The following is a 17,410-nucleotide window of genomic DNA, read 5'->3' as shown; positions in this document are numbered from 1 at the left end:
TGATTTATGTTATGATTACTGTAATATCATTGCTATTTCAGGTCAGGTCAGGTTTTAAAAGGGCCTATATATAATTAGTCAGTAATTTGCTGTTTACTATAATACCGTTTTTTTTTAGATCCATGTGGAACTGGAGAAAAATTCCGGGCAAGTTGGGAAATTTAGATGCCGGAAAAGTAACTGCCGTACAAAGACAGTCTCTCGTGCTATTAGAACATGGTCCGAAAATTCACATCTGCCTCTTTATTTAATATTCCAAATAAGGTATGCGTTAAGTGAGGGACTGTCTTACCGCCAAACTAAGAAGGAACTAGCTTGTGATGACGGCCTCGTAGTTTCAGATAGAACTGTGGCTGACTGGTTTAGCCATTGTCGAGAAACGATTGTAATATTTGAACTTGAACATCAAAGGGCCCAAGGGAAGATAGGGGGTCCTTATAAAATTGTTTAAATAGACGAGTAAAAAATTGGCAAAAGAAAATACAACCGTGGGAGGCATTTCGAAGGCCATTGGGTGATTGGCATTTTTGAAGTTGGGAATGACGATCTGCGGCTTGAGGTGTGTCCCGATAATGAAAGGTCTGCAGACTTATTGGTGCCACTTATAAAAAAACATGTTCGAGAAGGCTCCATCATTCACACGGATTATTGGAACGGATATCTGAGCCTTCCTGAGCATGGATATATTCATAAAAGAGTTAATCATAATGAACCAACTCAGGAATATGTGGCACCAAATTGGACACACACGCAGCGCATCGAGAGCCAGTGGAGAGGATTAAAAAAGCAATTGAGACAACAGAAAAACTTGCTTAATTTTACGGATTGGTTGTGCGAGTTATTTCATGGAGATAAAAAAAAATGACTTACTATTTAGATGCATATGAAGAGCTGATTAGTGCAATTAATTAATAGTAAGTATTTCATTGTTTGCAACATTATGTATTAGCTAATTTTACTATAATAAAGTGTTTACTTATTTTATTTCCAAAATTTCATTTTCAAAAAGTACCCAAAACCGAATCAGAGCACCCCACTATGCACGTGGTCTTGTCTGACCTACCCCCAGAGTGTATATAAATAATCGGAGGCGCGGAGGAAGAGCAGCTCCCACCCACCGTAATAAAGATCTTCATGCCTGTGGTATCTTGTGTTTACGTGTGTGTGCCTATTACGACATACATATACTAAAGCTATGTAACATTATTTAAGGTGTAGTGTAATTTAACAAATAAATAAATCAAACGCAGCTCTACTATGCTGTGTAAACTATCTGCATTTTGTAGTTATCTGTAAACAACAATGTAAATTTTCAAACTATATTTTGACATGTAAATTGTAATTTCAGTTTGTAAAATCATAAATCAGATTCATTTAGTTTTTAGAGACGAATTTTTATTTGCTTTATTTGTAAACATTACTTGCTTTTTTCGAGAGTAAAGAAAAAATTTGCTAAAGATGAATAGAATATTCGGCAGAGGAAAACCTAAAGCCCCAGGTCCCAGCTTAACGGATTGCATCAGTACTGTAAGTACCTACTATCAACATGGCTTTATATGATTCATGCAATAATTAAGAACTAAATAAATTTATTATATTCTCATTAATTACATATAATATTTAATAAATCTGCAGGTTGATAGCAGAGCAGATGGCATTGAACAAAAAGTTAATAAATTAGATGCAGAACTGAGAAAATATAAAGACCAAATGACAAAAATGAGAGAAGGGCCTGCGAAAAACTCTGTCAAACAAAAAGCAATGAGAGTTTTGAAGCAAAAAAAAATGTAAGTACATAAGTTTCATATATTTCTTATAATAAATTCCCCTTATTTCTAAATGTAATCATCTACTGATTCTGTGCATAAAGTTTGTAACCACTATTGAAAGTTATTTAACTTAAATTAACTTATGAGTGTGAAACAGTTATGGTATAAAAATTTCATTATAGGTATGAACAACAAATAGAAAATTTAAGAGCACAATCATTTAATATGGAGCAGGCAAATTATACAACACAGACATTGAAAGATACACATACAACCATTACAGCTATGAAAGATGGTGTACAGTCTATGAAGAAGGAATTTAAGAAGATTAATATTGATTCTATTGATGTAAGTTGGTAATCAGGTGTTTATCCTACTCCACTTAAAACCTTGTCTTGTAATCTTTATATAAAGTTTTGACCTTGGAACAAACAGACTCTGAATTATTGCCTGATATAATTCATAAATGAGACACAGACTTTTAAGTCTTGTTTCTGAATGTCTCCTTTGCAGATTCAATTTTAACATTTGAGAGAGAAGGAGACTTATTTTTTACAATAACATGAAGCTTACTTATTAAATCTATTTTTGTGTTTTAATAATACTGGTGGTATTAGACACACAGAACAGAATAAATTATAAAGAATCAAAATTACTTTTGATTTCATAATACTTAAATGCTAAATGCATGATTTTTATAAATTTTAATTACCAAATGTGATTCATATTGACATTGAAGTTGACAGTGACTCTTCACCTCTTTTATTTTATATTTTCAGGATGTGAACGATGAATTGGCAGATATGTTAGAACAAGCAGATGAAGTTCAAGAAGCCCTTGGTAGGCAATATGGTATGCCGGAGATTGATGATGATGAATTGGCTGCAGAATTGGATGCTTTAGGTATTTTTATAATTCATTATTAATTTGTACATCATTGCATACCAACTGACACACCCTAATGAGATTTCAGCAATCAATATTTGTAATGTTACATAGGTTAAATTATTCTGTTTTTATATTGATAATTATTTTCTTAGTATGAATTTTTATTTTTGCAAGTGTGAGTCAAATAAGAAATATTTCTTCATGTACTTTCACTTAAATTTTAGGTGATGAAATAGCCCTTGATGATGACACATCATACCTCGATGACGTGGTTAAAGCACCTGCGGCACCTGATAAGGAACCAGGTGCTGACAGCATCAGGAATAAGGATGGTGTACCGGTTGATGAGTTTGGATTACCACAAGTGCCTAGTGCTGCACATGCTAAGTAACAGTTATCAGATTCACTTAAGTGTAAGCATATTTTGTCGCTAAAAAATTATGTTAATTTGAAACATTTGGAAATTGAAAAGTATTTGTTAATTATTAAATTAATAACTTATGTCCTCTATTATTAAAGCGGTTATTAATTTTAGCATGAAATATTTTAAGATTTTTATTATATAGTATATTAATTAATTTCTGCACATTTAAAGTAAGTTAAATAATTTTAATTTAATTACTATAAGTTTTTCTTCTGAATATTATTTCTGTGATGCCAACTTTTGTTCCCTTCCGTTGATAATATGTGTACTAATAATTCATTAATTGTGTTGTAATAATTCAGTGGTATAAATTTGTTTATATCAACAATGAGCAACAGTTTGTACCTACAAAATTTTTTTTGCAGTGTTGAAAAAACAATAAACCCTTATTACAAAATATATTTTTAAGGCAATTGCTAATAATTAATTATTAATCATTATTATTAATTATGAAACAAGATAATACATTATAATACAATAAAAGATAAGGCAAAGGGCAGTAGATTTTAGTTGGAGACAGAACATGTAGTATTGGGAACAAGAAAATAAAATATGGTCGAGGTCACCAATAATGTTTCACAAAAACACATTGCAATGTCACATACATTTTAGCTTTAGCACAGAAAACTAAAAAAAAGTGAATTATAAAAAGTGATTAGATCTTGTAGATATATAAAAGATAGATAATAGTTTTTCATTATTTATTAATTCAAGGTAAAAAATTATTTCACAACATTGGAATTTATTATTCCCAAATATATATGAGGAGGACTGCCTAATATTTATCCTATATTCTATATATTTAAATTAGGTCTTGTTTGTGCTAAGCCTACAAGGCACTTTTTTGTTTAATTTTTTGAGTAATGAAATGTCTCTCAAATTAATAATGTCTCTCTAAATCAGGTTGAGAGGTTTATTTTTGTTGTTCAATGTTTTTTTCCATTAATCAACTACTGAAGATAGAAAGAGATTGAGAATGAGAGATTATTTAATGCACTTATTACCAGGCTTGTTGTAACATCTTAATATTATGTAATGTTTAATAAAAATATTTAAAAACATGTTGTGAATTATTTTATGGGATTTTAAAATAAAAGATTAATATAACCGTATCAACACTAAACTGTCATAATTCTGAATTGATGTAAGAAAATATTTAGTAAGTGAGATCAAGCAAGTCAGAAAGATCTAGAGAGAGAGAGAGAGAGTGTAAGAGAGAGCGAATGTCGCTTCAGGCACAGTGCCATGGAGCGAGAGGTAGGAGACGCTATAGAGAAAAATTGAGAAAAAAAATACACGCTATTGGTTTAGTTATATTCGTTAGTTTTATTTGTATTCGTTTAGTAGTTCTTTTTAGGGTTAAATTGGGCTAAAACGACACCAGTTTGATTCGGTACGTCATCGCAAGAGTATGTTGCTAATTTGCAACATGTCATTGATATGCAGAAGGAATGGTGTTTGGGATAGGACCCAGCCTTGAAGTTGAGGCCAACATTCACAGTTTTGAATTCAAACCATGCTCCGCCACCTTGATGCTCCGATTAACCAGAAAAATTCTTCTTTTTCATACCCAAACGAAGGTTTTTGCGCCTCTCCTGTGGACTCACTTGCCTCTATGTGTAAGGTATACAAAAAAAAGCGGCCACGACGAAAGCCGTACTGACAATTGCTAATAAGCCGGTGGCCCTCTAGTAACCTGTCCGTTAATAATGTCTAACATTATTTTGGAGAACCTCTCCATGTATGTTATAGCGATCGAGTGTATTGAAAGTCTTACAGCTCTTTGGGACAGTACAGTATGTATAGGTGCCGGAAAAGTCCGTCATAGTACCGGCGCCAACTCAGGAACACAATTAGAAGCCGCCTAGAGCGAGTTACTGCATGGCATAAAAGGTTTAAAAATAAAACAATTATTTAATAGGCGAATTAACCTTTAATAATAAATATAGTAATAATTTAAGGACATTATATTACAAAGTCAACACTAAAATACTGTTGTTCAATCTTACAATAATCTGTATTTCAATAAATTGTACTGAATCACAGAATGCGCCGATCCCGGGACGTTATTACTTATTCCGTTATTTACATTCTAATATGTACAAGTATCTAGGGACATACTCAACCAAGTTGACGAAATGTCTAAAAACGGCGAAGTGAATTCAGCGATGACCAACCCTCAGTTTAGCCTTTAGGCTGAGGTATTCGAGGAAAGGTTGAGTACCACTGATCTAAGCTAGCTATTGTAACTCGTCTAGTCGAGGGCCTCCTGCCCTGTCTTTGGCAAGAGGAAGCAAAGGGCTGCGGCGACTGAAAAAATAATGTTAGACTATGTTACATCTGTGGACCCGAGATTTCGATGTAGAATAAAAAAGCGCCAGAATTGACATTTATGATAATTGCACAGATTATAACTTTTTTTAAATTTCGAATATTAAAGAATTGAATAACTTTTGAATTTCTATGTGTTCTAAGAAAAAGTTGTCATATCTGTACTTGGTAAAAAAAAAGATTTTGTTTATGATTAAGCAAATTTTATATACTCAACCAAAACATTAAGATACTTACTGAATAAGAACGCCGCAAACGCCACTATAGGCACAACACAATTGATGTCGATTAGGTATCCAAACGATAAGTTACCCATGAGACCACCACCTCGTCCCGCAGTCAGTGATAAAGCTGCTGCCATTACCCTAGAAATATTTTTAAGTCAGGTCACTATACGTGATATGCTTAATAAACATAAATCCTCAATTTTGCTTGAGTGTGTGAATAATTCCTACTGGGGCAGCCTGGTACAACAACCAAATCAAACGAAGTACCAACATCTAAGTATATATTTTAAGCCACTTAGAAAACTGTGTTGAATAATTAATTAAAATGAATCATATAAAATGCTTTTACTCAGTATTTCACAACGTAAGGTCTACGCCCCACAGGGTGCCTCTCATTGATTGTTAATGGAGGAAATGGATATACTGTGTGTGTTAACAATATTCTAGTGATTTATTAATAAATTTTATCAATTAAGTTTCCTAAGTTTCATAACATGACTTTCAAAAATGAAAGGTCGACTAAAGACAAATATTTAAAATTATGTATCTACCTTATGCCCCCTGCATAAAATATTACACTAAAACTGACCTGAGGTTTGTAGGGAACAGATCTACCAGCACACAGAACACAAGACTGATAGCGAGCGAGGTGAGGGCTTCAAAGATACAGGATAGCACCAAGTTTTGAGTTGAGTTCTCGATGAAGAGGAGACCAACTGTGACGGCACCAGCGCAACTCAGCGAGAAGACTGGAAAAATTCATTCATTTACTATAATTTAAATAAAAAAAGAATATAATATTAGCGCATTTATTTTTATAAATATATTTTAGTTTTATGAATGTTTCAACAGCTTTGTATGAAACTGTAACTTTGTATGAAAAGTAACATAAAACTACTGATATACTTACTCAAGAAGAACTTGGCACCAAGCTTGTGTACGCAGAGTGGAAGCCACAAAGATGTGGGGATGCAGGCCAGACCGACGATCAATGTGTGCATGTACACATTCTGATCGATTATCTTCTCGCAGTCGAAAGGATCGGCGGAATCGTCGTTGACGACAACTCCAGCAACTTCACACACAGACGCAGAGGTGTTTGGGAAACGATGCTCGAATTCTTCGTAACGATTGAACAACTCGGGGAACCAGATCATTAGGGTGTAGTAGCTGGTAGAAAAAAAAGATCTCAAGTTATGTACGGTTTCTTCCACCATCTTTAAACATGTCTGCACTACTATCAAACAACGATTTGTTATAATTAAAACTAAAGCAAGCTTTAAAATTTGGCAAAGGGATGGTCAACACAATACATTGGACTATAGATCAATGGGCCGACGGGATCGAAAGGGTAGCTGGAAGTAATTTGATGACGAAGGCGAAATTAGGGTTGAAAAAGTTGGAAGTGGCCCTCTCCGGACTCCAAATCTTAGAGAAGTTAAAATTATTTATATTTATTTTTATTAAATGTATGTCTATAAGATGTCAATAATACAGGATGAGTATTAGAAAGTTTTAGACATAAAAGATTATCTTCAAAGTCAAACATGGACAACAAATTGGATGATTAATATAAATCAGATGTTACCTAGTCGTTAAGCCAAACTGGATGAGACAAGTGAGTATCGTATATTTGAGGTAGGGAGGTCTGCATAGCGCCTTCGTCTGAGCCCAGATTTCACTGAACAATCGTTTAAGATCCTTGGGCTTGCGCATACTGAGCGATCGCACGGATTTCTGAGAGCTCTGTGACGCCACTGATATCGTGCGTTGCTTCTCCTTGAGGCTTTTGATCTGGGAAAAGATGGGTATATTTATTAGCTGATTCTCAAACCATAGTAACGTAACTTAAATCGCTAATTCAATTTTAATTCCAAAAATTCTTTATTTTGACGCACAAAAATTTATGCTGCTACGCTGGATAGTGTTCATTATTTCCTAGAATGTAACAAACTTATAAAATCCATTTTGCTTTTTTAAAAAACTTATAAAATAGATAAAGTTATAATGTTTCGAAAGGTTTAAACTAAATTTAACATGGGAACTATGCAATCTTTAAATGAGATTTGCATTGTTGGCATGCCTAGATAATAGAATATTACTAAAAATAAATGGGATAGTACCAAGAACAACAGAGTGGACGGCAAGCAATCACAATAGGAAAAGTCAGTGCTAATTGCAGAGCATATTTACTTATTTTGTGTTTAGTCAAACATCTAGTGGCGAACTTTCTGTGAGTCTTATGACACAGTATTAATAAGTCAGATAATGGTGTTCTAAGTTCAATTCGTCTTAGGCATATTGGCTTCATACTTCGTACTAGCCTCTTGAACTTTAACCGTATTTAAAGAAAACACTTTTTTAACAAATTGAAGCTATGTATTACTATAAACTTATACAGCTGTGATACTTTTTGACATTCAACACCCCTTTGTCTTCAGTCACCGTGACCACGCACGCTGTCCAACATGCGAAACATCGGGAAAAATAAAAAAATATGTAAAATAATTATCAGTTTATAATAATACATAGCTTCAATCCTTTAAAAAAGTGTTTTCTTTAAATGTGTAAAAGTTATGTTAATAAAAGACAACTATTTAGCTTTTCGAGATTTTCTTTTACCGTACTTTTGTTAATTCGGTAAGCGAAATTATTCCACCATAGCTGTCATATTACTTATTTTTATGATTATCCGTATATTTTTATAGAAGTTTTGAAATCCAATTTCCAAAACTTTACCGGATAGTTGTCGGGGTCATCGCCAGTGTTCTGTTTGTACACGGTCTTCAGGCATGCAAGCGCGTCATCGTAGTCACCGCACTCCATCATAAACTTGGGACTTTCGGGGAAGGTCATAAGCCAGAACCCGAGAAGGAGAGACGGCACGGCGCAAGCAGCGACGAACCAGTTCCATGAGTCGTACGAGAAGCCACTTGCTTCCATCCTGATGCCTTGTATCGGGATGATAGCCCAGGCGAAAACTGGAATGTGATATGAGTAAAATATTAAACTATTATAATGCAGCCACAGCTGTAGTCTACGGCTACAATCACTGCGATGAGGTCAAACCCTGAATTGCGTTAAAGCCACACTCCACAACAATAACAATATATTCTGGACTGAGGCCTTTGAGGAGCCTTCCATGCCAGCCTTTTGCCATGTTAGCTCTGTACAGGTTATAGGACAAAACTATGAGATTGGCTGGAAGCAACGTAGGTAATGCTTGTGCCCACACAAGCCCCCAGGCTAGTGCATATTATTCTATCAAATGTCCTGTTATTGTGTATAATAAGGATTTTCTTTCTTTCTTTAGGTTGAAGGAAGAGCAACAACTTCCTTCTTCCACAATAGTCTAGAGTGGATTCGCCATTTTTAGCATTTATTTGTTATAGCAAACTCAATAAATATATATGATTAATCTAAATTAAATAAACATCCAAGGTTGTTGTTAATTAAATGTCTCAATTTTTAAATTCCGCTCATAAAAATAAAAGGTGCCCAGCCGTGACACGATCGCATAACCTTAGGGTTGAGGGTCGCACGCTCAAGCCACTAGGCCAACTGCTGCAACTGCTAGCAAATTAATGATGATTACTTTCACCAATTAACTTACGTGGTAGCAAGATGACACCGAGTGTCCAGAACATTTCCATCCAGCACAGGATTTTCTCACGGTATTTGGTAGCCTGGAACTCGCCCAGGTATGGGAAACAGATACCCATAGCGCCAGCGACGCTGTAATATAGAATACAGTTATAGAATAAGAAAAAAACCCCGTCGCAGGTCAAATAATTGGCCGAATCGAAAAAACTTTAAAGAAGTTGATTTGTTCATAATCAAATCTTTTATATATTAACGTTTTATTCCGATGGTGAACCAAAGAAAATACTAAATAGTAACGGCTATTAATTATTAAAATTCATCTGCTGCAGAAAATTATTCTTATTTGTGTTATGTGTAATAAATTATCATAATTTTTACAGAAAATAAATTATATTTACTACAAAAAATAAAGAACATAACTTACGCAAATCCGTTAATGAATCTACAAGCCATGAAAATGGGTAGAATCTGGACAAATGACGATAAGATGCCAACGAAGCCATCCAACAGAAGTGTGGAGACCAGTACAACCTTACGACCTTTGGTATCTGCCAGACATCCCCAGAAGTAGGAACCGATGACCATACCTATAAGAAAAAAATATTCAGAACCTACAAGCTTCTAGTATTGTAATTGAATTTATATGTATAAGATTTTAGTATCTAGTTCACATAATATTGTACCTATAATTTTCCTGTCAATGCCGTATTTTTTGGGAAATAATAATTATATCAGTAAAATTCTTCTTCAGTAGCTCTGAGAATCAGCATCTATCTTAGGTCATTTTTTTGTGTTTGTTTTATATGATACGGCATACAAAAATACATACAACCCTTAATTTTCACCCCTCTACAATTGACCCCCAATTTTTCATTTGTTAATTAAAAGCTTATGGCATGAACTCTGAGGTTCATAAAGAGAAAAATTCACAGAACCTAAAAAGTTTTCATTCCGGAAAACCGAACAATCTCTGCATAGCAAAATGTTCCTTGTTGGTATGTTCTAGAGGTAGGCTAGGCATTATGAAGAAACGAAGTTCGCGGGGACAGCTAGTAATTATATAAGAATATATTATTATAATTTAAAACGCCTAATCAAACTTTCGAGCAATACACTCGAAGGGGTATTTGTTTATTAGAATGCTTCATAGTTAGAAATGTTAATGGAGTCGTCTAAGCATTTATGCTTGATTTTTGTGCATTGAAATATCATCAAAATAAATAAATTCTATGTTGTTGGCAAACTATGCTATAATCCAAAGAACACTAAAATAATTATTCCTTGGCTCGCTGGTATTTTTATAATTTTACACATAAAGGCCTGTCTAACATAAACTTACCCAACATAGGGGCAGCCGTCAGCCACCCCTTATCAGAAGATGTCATTTTGAAGTCACATGTCGCTGCCGGCAACACGAAAGACACAATCGTGATACCAATGGCAGTGTCAGCGTAAATCAGTCCGGTGATGGCGAGGAGACAGAAGTGGAATCGACCAAAGCCTGCAAATTTGGATTTGTACTTTAAAACATGGGCTATATATTAAGCCAAAGATAGAAGTCTTCTAAGTTTTTCTTGGAAGTACCAATACTAGAAGTATTAAAATAGCTAAATACAACGTATTAAATTACTAAGTAAACGCTTTTTTAATTAAACACAGATTTTATCCAAAACATAAATTAAATTGTTATAAAGATTGTCATATGGAAATTAGACTGTAGCTGCTAAGAAAGGCATTCAATTTTAGATACCATATACGTGATACCTACCATTTCAAAATCCAACATATTGACGGCATGTAATCAAAATATTAATTATTTCTACAATTTCATTCAACTAAGAGCACACTATTTGACCTAATATAATTATTCTATACTAACAGTATGACTTCTTAAAACAATACTTATTTTCTTGAAATACTAATAAACGACATACCAGTCGCCGAAATAGCAGCTTCGAAGTCCGCTCCATGTTCCAAGAAATCTAAACCTGTAAAGAGAATTATCACATCACTTTCATTACGAAACAATATTTGGCGACGCCAACAGAGATCGCGCGCTGATTATTTATCGTTTTATGCACCTGCGCACTGCGCATACACTACAATTTAATTACTAAACCGTAATCCCATATAAAAAAACACTTAACTGACAAAACTGGCCGTAAGGTTCTCGTTACAGTCAAATGCTGTTCAACAATCATTTTTGACACACACGCTCTTTTTACAATCCGCAATAACACTGAATAATATCTAGTAATGCATCTTAAATTATAGTATTTTCCTCATATGCTACTATAAGTCTTGTATGACCGTGATTGAGGCGGAAATGGTGTGGAGTTGAATGCATTCAACTATGAGGGCGCTGCACTGACCTTATTTTGCGAAGGATTAGCTACCCTCATAATTTTATTAATGAAATATTCTATTGTTTCAGATAAGATGCTGTTTACTGAAGTAAGTGTATTGTGTATATGTTCTTGAATGTAGCTATGATGCTAATAAATCATTATCTCTTGGTTTTTATTAAATATATCAATGTTATAGTTTTCTCGCACACAAAAGTTTACGATTTTTTTTATTTATTCCTCATTTAGAATTTTTTCGTCTATATGGTATATTATGTTTTTAGTTTATTTTTTTATTTTTTTTTATAAACCTATTGCATTAGGTTCTTTTTTGCATTGGGTATGGGCCTCAGATTTCTGTATCTGTTTCATGATCAGCTAATTAGACTCCTGTGCCTGATACACGGCGTCAACTTTTTGGGTATAGGGCAAGCCGGTTTCCTCAAATTGTTTTCCTTCACCATACAAGCGAATTTTAAATGCGCACATAGAAAGTCCATTGGTGCACAGCCGGGGATCGAACCTACGACCTCAGAGATGTCGCACGCTGAAGCCGCTAAGTCAACACTGCTCTCAAGAATAAAAAAACAAGACTAAAAAATAACTTCTTTTAAGTACTGTTTCTACAATGGCAAAGTATCGATATAAGTTTAGTTTTATTTATTTATTTTGACGAACTAATTATATTATGTTTTGTAATAAAATGCAAATTGATATTTATTAGTGTAGTCAAAATTGTTTTTATAACAGAAGATTTATGTAGACAATATTTCTAAATCAAAGTCACGTTGACAAGCATTGAGCAGTGTTGGCCTAGTCGCTTTAGCGTGCGACTCTCATACCTGAGGTCGTAGGTTCGATCCCCGGCTGTGCACCAATGCACTTTCTATGTGGGCATGTAACATTTGCTCGAACGGTGAAGGAAAACATCGTGAGGAAACCGACATGTCTTAGACCCAAAAAGTCGACGACGTGTGTCTGATCACGTACTTGTAAGAAGTGCAAAATACTGTATAATACATATTATAATTATTTGGACAAAACTCAAACACAAACTAAATCTATACCAAAAAAGGACACTTGAAAGAGAAAAAGGCACATGAATCACAATATGTCAGATATTGTGTGTGTAGACATAACAGACACACAAGTAAGTAATTTTCTTCTATAGAATCTACATCTATCGAGTTTGCCCCAAATATGATGACACGCCTAACCATTTTGTTTAATTACTAAATTCCTATATGAGTTACCATTCACATGTTTATGTTTCAATCGGTCCCACTAAACGAATTACCACTAATTGGTAATTTAATACGATAACTTTGCTATTTGAAATAACAAATATATATTAATACTGCATAGCTTAATGCTGATTAGTTATTTATTAATTAAACATGATCTCTTCTTAGAATGTTTAGAAGTCTACTGAACACAGTGGGCGTAGGATACACAAACATTTGCATAGTTGACTATTTGGTTATTATTCTTAGAGCTTATAAATGAATATAAGGATTGGTCCTAGGTTGTAAAAAATTAAGGTAGTTTGTTAGTGGTTGAGTTCTGTATGACCCCTTTATGGGTAAATATATGGGGATAAAGCCTCCTCCATATTTTTCCACTTCTCTTTTTTTCTCTGACTTTTCTCAATGCATTGTTTATTTGAAAATGCATAATTTTAATTGTTGCGACGTGAGTTATGTAACCTGAAATTATTTATGTATAATAGTTTACTACATCATACATACTACATCTACTTTACTACTACTACTACTTAAAAAAAATCTTCCATCTAAAATGTATGACAATTTAAGTAAACAATTAATAAATATATAACATAGAATAAGCATACAATAAAATTACCAAAAATGTTTGGTAAAGCAGAAAAGTAATAAAAATTGTTTTTGAATTAGGTTCGAGATAGGCACCCAAATGTTCCCTCTATAAAACCGATCAGCCCACTACCGAATATATCTAGTTCCGGAAGCACAACCGAACTGTCCAATCGGTTAAGATCGCGAAGAATTCGAAAGAGAGGCCTGAACTCCTAGGTTGGCTTTAGCAGAAGGAATTTGGAAAATTTTGCTGACTTCACCTAGGGAATGCGTAAGGGACGATAAATTTAATATCCAGTAAGAGGTGAAATTAGAAGATAGATAAATAATATTAATAGATTAATAGATGTAAGTTAAGTTACACACATATACTAATTAATAGCGTAAACAAAATGTTAACAATCTTCACACACTTGAAGCCAAAATGAGCCCTTTGGTTTCACCACAATCATAAATTGTAATTTACATTCACGTTTCCCATAATGTTCATAACATAAGTGAATTAAGATTTACGAATTGAAGAGAGTATTGAAGTGTCAATAAGTCAAGTTAGTTTTTTGTTAATCCAGCCTTGCAACCCCAGCTACCCCTGATGTTGATGCTGATAATCTTAATTATATCTTAATTATAATAAATAAGTTCGAAGCTTCAAACAAAGTGTGTTATTTATATATAAACCGCCACCGAACTTAATCCGTGGACCGTCTTTTTTATTTTTTATCTTATTGATATATTTTACAACAATTCCTACTGTATATCACGCTCTTAATGAGGATTCTATTTAGTTTTATTATTGCTATTTGCTTCTGTCTAATCCTTTGTGTGTGTAAAATTTGCAAAGTCATATTTTCTTGTATATTTTTAGCAAACATATACCTATGCTTTAGGACTAAAATAAATAATAATAAATAATGTTATAAAGATTTTCCTTTTTCAACATGTGATCTACTATTTAAATTTTGATTAATCATAAGATATCAAGACGATTATTTTGATAGCTTTTAGCAGATGTTTGATTCCAAAATTTATTTTATTATATGAATATATTTTAGCTCAACAAATACAGTAAGTTCATCCTTTTTTTCCTTTTTTTTAATTTTATGGCAGTAAATCCTCTTTGTATACAGCGCGAAATAATTCAGTCAAATATTCATCCGATAAGAAGATGTAAGAGAACTATTCTGAACTGATCATTTATGAAGTATAGTTGTTATCATATTTTGATTAAAATTGTGCTGTAAAAGGCCCATGTATTTCTGTAAATCGAGGTAATTTTAAATATTACGATAAATTAAATGGAAATGTAGCCGGTCGTTCAACTGTTTCTTTCCGACTGTCTCGCTGACAACATCCGTTATTCTAAAATCGAATTATGTTTTTTTTAAACCCGTAAAGAGGTTTTATCTAAATAGTTACGCGTTCAAGGATTTAATTCGCATGCAAAAGCTGTTTGAATACGAGTAAACAGCACGCCGGCTAGACAGATATTTTTTACTTAAAACTATAAATAAACTATATATAAGCGACGGTACATAGCCTGTGCACACATGATTAAATTGTCACACTCATTATCTTATCACACGTAACATTTGTATGATAAATCAATTTTTTTTTCGTGAAAATTAGATGAAGGATTTCACTGCCGTAAAATTGTTGATATGTGCACACAGATAAAATTGTTTATTAAGTACTGACATTGCTAAGTCGAGGGCATATTTGGGAACATCATACAAACCACTATATTAGAATTTTTTTGTAAAACCTAAAATTGAATAACGAGGAAAATTTCCTGAGCAAAAAATTAGTTGAACATTGAAATATGTATTCAAACAAAATTAAAGGATTGCTTTTCATCAAAGCGACAGCCTGCCTCGTCAGCTTATTGCGTTTTTATCGCATTTGAATTCGTAAAAGAAGTTTTACAAAAGTTAAATGTACTACATAATTTCGGGTACAGCATAGAGGGGAAAACAAGCGGCCGTCCAAAGCAGGCATTCATTGCAGCCCATGGCCACCCATTTTGGTCGGAGCGTTGCTGGCCTTTGCGGGAGAAGTATTCTGTTTTTTGGAACAGTTGGCGTTCGACTTGTGGACTGATCAATAATATATTTTTATGCTAGGCGCGGGACTTAATTATGGGAGGTCTTATACGGTTTGTTTATGACAGAATCAAGTTTGCAACGTTCTCGTTGTCTATGAATCACCCACCCGTACACGCAAAGCATACAATGACACGGAAAATAAATAATGACGTAGATTTAAAAAAATATGTCTGCTTTTCTTAATCGTCACATTATTATTTAAGCAGAGGTCTAGGCTTTTTTAAATCTTCTAATCTCGCCACTGCATATTGTATTTAAAAAAATATATAATTTGATTTTAATAAAAAAAAATATTAAATTATACAAAAACATACCAACAACGTAAAAATAGTTATTAAACTTCACAATAATTATTACGTTTAATTAGAATATGTTCTGCCAATGTCAAAGTCAACGCGGGCGCGACATATTCAAGTATTTTTATTGCTTTGCCAATGGTCAATTAAATCAGTTATTACATTACATACAGAGATTTTCGTACCATCAATAAAAAAGCCTAAGGTGATCCTCATACCCCGTGTATACAGTTACTTTCTACAGTTCTCGTGGACTTTTTAAAGTATTTTTTAATTCTCATAAACTAAAAATTTGTTTAAAAATTAAAAGACTTCCATAAGTAATTGTAGTTTTTTTTATAATTTTCAGAAATGTCAGATTTCTCGAAAACTGATGGACTATAACATTTATTGATTTATAGTCCTTATTTCCTATTTTTACAGTAGATTAATACTTAAACATATTTTTAAACCGCCACTACATCTACCCGCAGGTAATCCATTAATTACGCAACACCCTGTATAAATAGTAAATAACTAAGAGGTACATTACTACTACCTTTGTAAATCGTGTACAGTATAATATACAGTATAATATACAGTATAATATACAGTATCAGTATACAGCCATAAAATGGTTCACGAGAATTCAGAACAATATGATTAACTACTACTTGTATTACTACTACTAATTCTACTACTACAACTACCAAATTGTATTTTTTTAAATTGATGGTTGAACGCGATTCGCAAAAGGTCCCATTAATATGGTGTCATAGACTCAATGCGTTTCTTGCTAATTCTAATAAACGTAATCCTTTTTTGCTAATATTTCAAGTAAAGAGGCTTGGTAATAATATCATTTCTGTTCATATTTACTCGTATTACTATAAACATCTAAAAAATATTATAGAAACTGCTAAATCTATTGTCTATTTATTATTATTCACAACCAAAACTTCTAAAGTTTCTTTTAGTCTAGTTAAAATAATCTAAACTTAATTTTAAAAGTTAATTCGCTAATATCTTCACTCATTGTCACCTGTCATACACGTAAAATACAAAACAATAGATCGTCAAACGAATTCTATCCAAAAAGCCAATTCTATACAACAAAGAATGATCTTGGATCTTCAAGCGCAAAGACTGTCATATTGATTGGCAACCGTATAGTTTCACGTTATCCGTTGCGCATACGCACAAATATAATATTAATAATTGATCACTCCACTCACCCATTGTAATAAAATCACTTCACTATTGTCCAGATTAAATCACTACGTTCTATTTTCGCATTATATCCTGTTATGCAACTATGCGCGCGGGCGGCGGCCGTCGTTCGCGTGCTGCCTGAGAAGGCTTCTGTGCGAATGGTAGCAGAGAGACGTGCACTATCGAAGATTCCTACCATTTGATAACAGTAAGGCCACGCTATCACTCATCTCGCGTTATCACAGTGACCACGATCCATCTTTCCTCTAGGTTACGTTATATAATTTCCGAATCTGTCGCTAATTACTTTTTATCGGAAAATTCGATAAGAAAATTTTTAAAGTAACAAGTGGTTGTCAGCCGCTTGATGTAACAGTTGAAGTAATAAAAACATCGTGA

General features: G+C 33.4%; 2 protein-coding genes across 2 annotated transcripts; one reads left to right on the top strand and one right to left on the bottom strand.

Moving 5' to 3' along the window:
• Positions 1-1,353: 1,353 nt before the first annotated feature.
• On the top strand, positions 1,354-4,142 carry LOC110995614 (charged multivesicular body protein 5). Its single transcript, XM_022262866.2, has 5 exons — positions 1,354-1,527; positions 1,636-1,787; positions 1,952-2,117; positions 2,549-2,672; positions 2,882-4,142. The coding sequence occupies exons 1-5, from the start codon at positions 1,459-1,461 to the stop codon at positions 3,046-3,048; spliced, it is 678 nt and encodes a 225-aa protein (XP_022118558.1). The 5' UTR covers positions 1,354-1,458; the 3' UTR covers positions 3,049-4,142.
• Positions 4,143-4,994: 852 nt separating this feature from the next.
• LOC110995594 (synaptic vesicle glycoprotein 2B) lies at positions 4,995-17,189 on the bottom strand. Its single transcript, XM_022262833.2, has 11 exons — positions 17,035-17,189; positions 11,177-11,230; positions 10,582-10,743; positions 9,667-9,829; positions 9,253-9,374; positions 8,379-8,620; positions 7,228-7,433; positions 6,550-6,809; positions 6,229-6,388; positions 5,650-5,777; positions 4,995-5,391 (listed from the first exon to the last, which is right to left on the bottom strand). The coding sequence occupies exons 1-11, from the start codon at positions 17,036-17,038 to the stop codon at positions 5,336-5,338; spliced, it is 1,557 nt and encodes a 518-aa protein (XP_022118525.1). The 5' UTR covers positions 17,039-17,189; the 3' UTR covers positions 4,995-5,335.
• Positions 17,190-17,410: the final 221 nt, after the last annotated feature.

Source organism: Pieris rapae, chromosome 2, assembly GCF_905147795.1.
Source record: "Pieris rapae chromosome 2, ilPieRapa1.1, whole genome shotgun sequence".
Classification (NCBI taxonomy): Eukaryota; Metazoa; Arthropoda; class Insecta; order Lepidoptera; family Pieridae; genus Pieris; species Pieris rapae.
The sequence above is the reverse complement of the archived record's forward strand: the minus strand, read 5'-3'. Positions and strand labels throughout refer to the sequence as shown.

Bases quoted from the DNA above. Each gene is read 5' to 3' on its own strand.
- LOC110995614 (XM_022262866.2), top strand. From the start codon at position 1,459: ATGAATAGAATATTCGGCAGAGGAAAACCTAAAGCCCCAGGTCCCAGC. The intron at 1,528-1,635 runs GTAAGTACCTAC...ATAAATCTGCAG, and splicing joins TAACGGATTGCATCAGTACT to GTTGATAGCAGAGCAGATGG. The intron at 1,788-1,951 runs GTAAGTACATAA...ATTTCATTATAG, and splicing joins GTTTTGAAGCAAAAAAAAAT to GTATGAACAACAAATAGAAA.
- LOC110995594 (XM_022262833.2), bottom strand. The intron at 9,375-9,666 runs GTAAGTTATGTT...TCTATATTACAG, and splicing joins AGATTCATTAACGGATTTGC to CGTCGCTGGCGCTATGGGTA. The intron at 6,389-6,549 runs GTAAGTATATCA...GAATTTTTCCAG, and splicing joins TGGTGCCAAGTTCTTCTTGA to TCTTCTCGCTGAGTTGCGCT.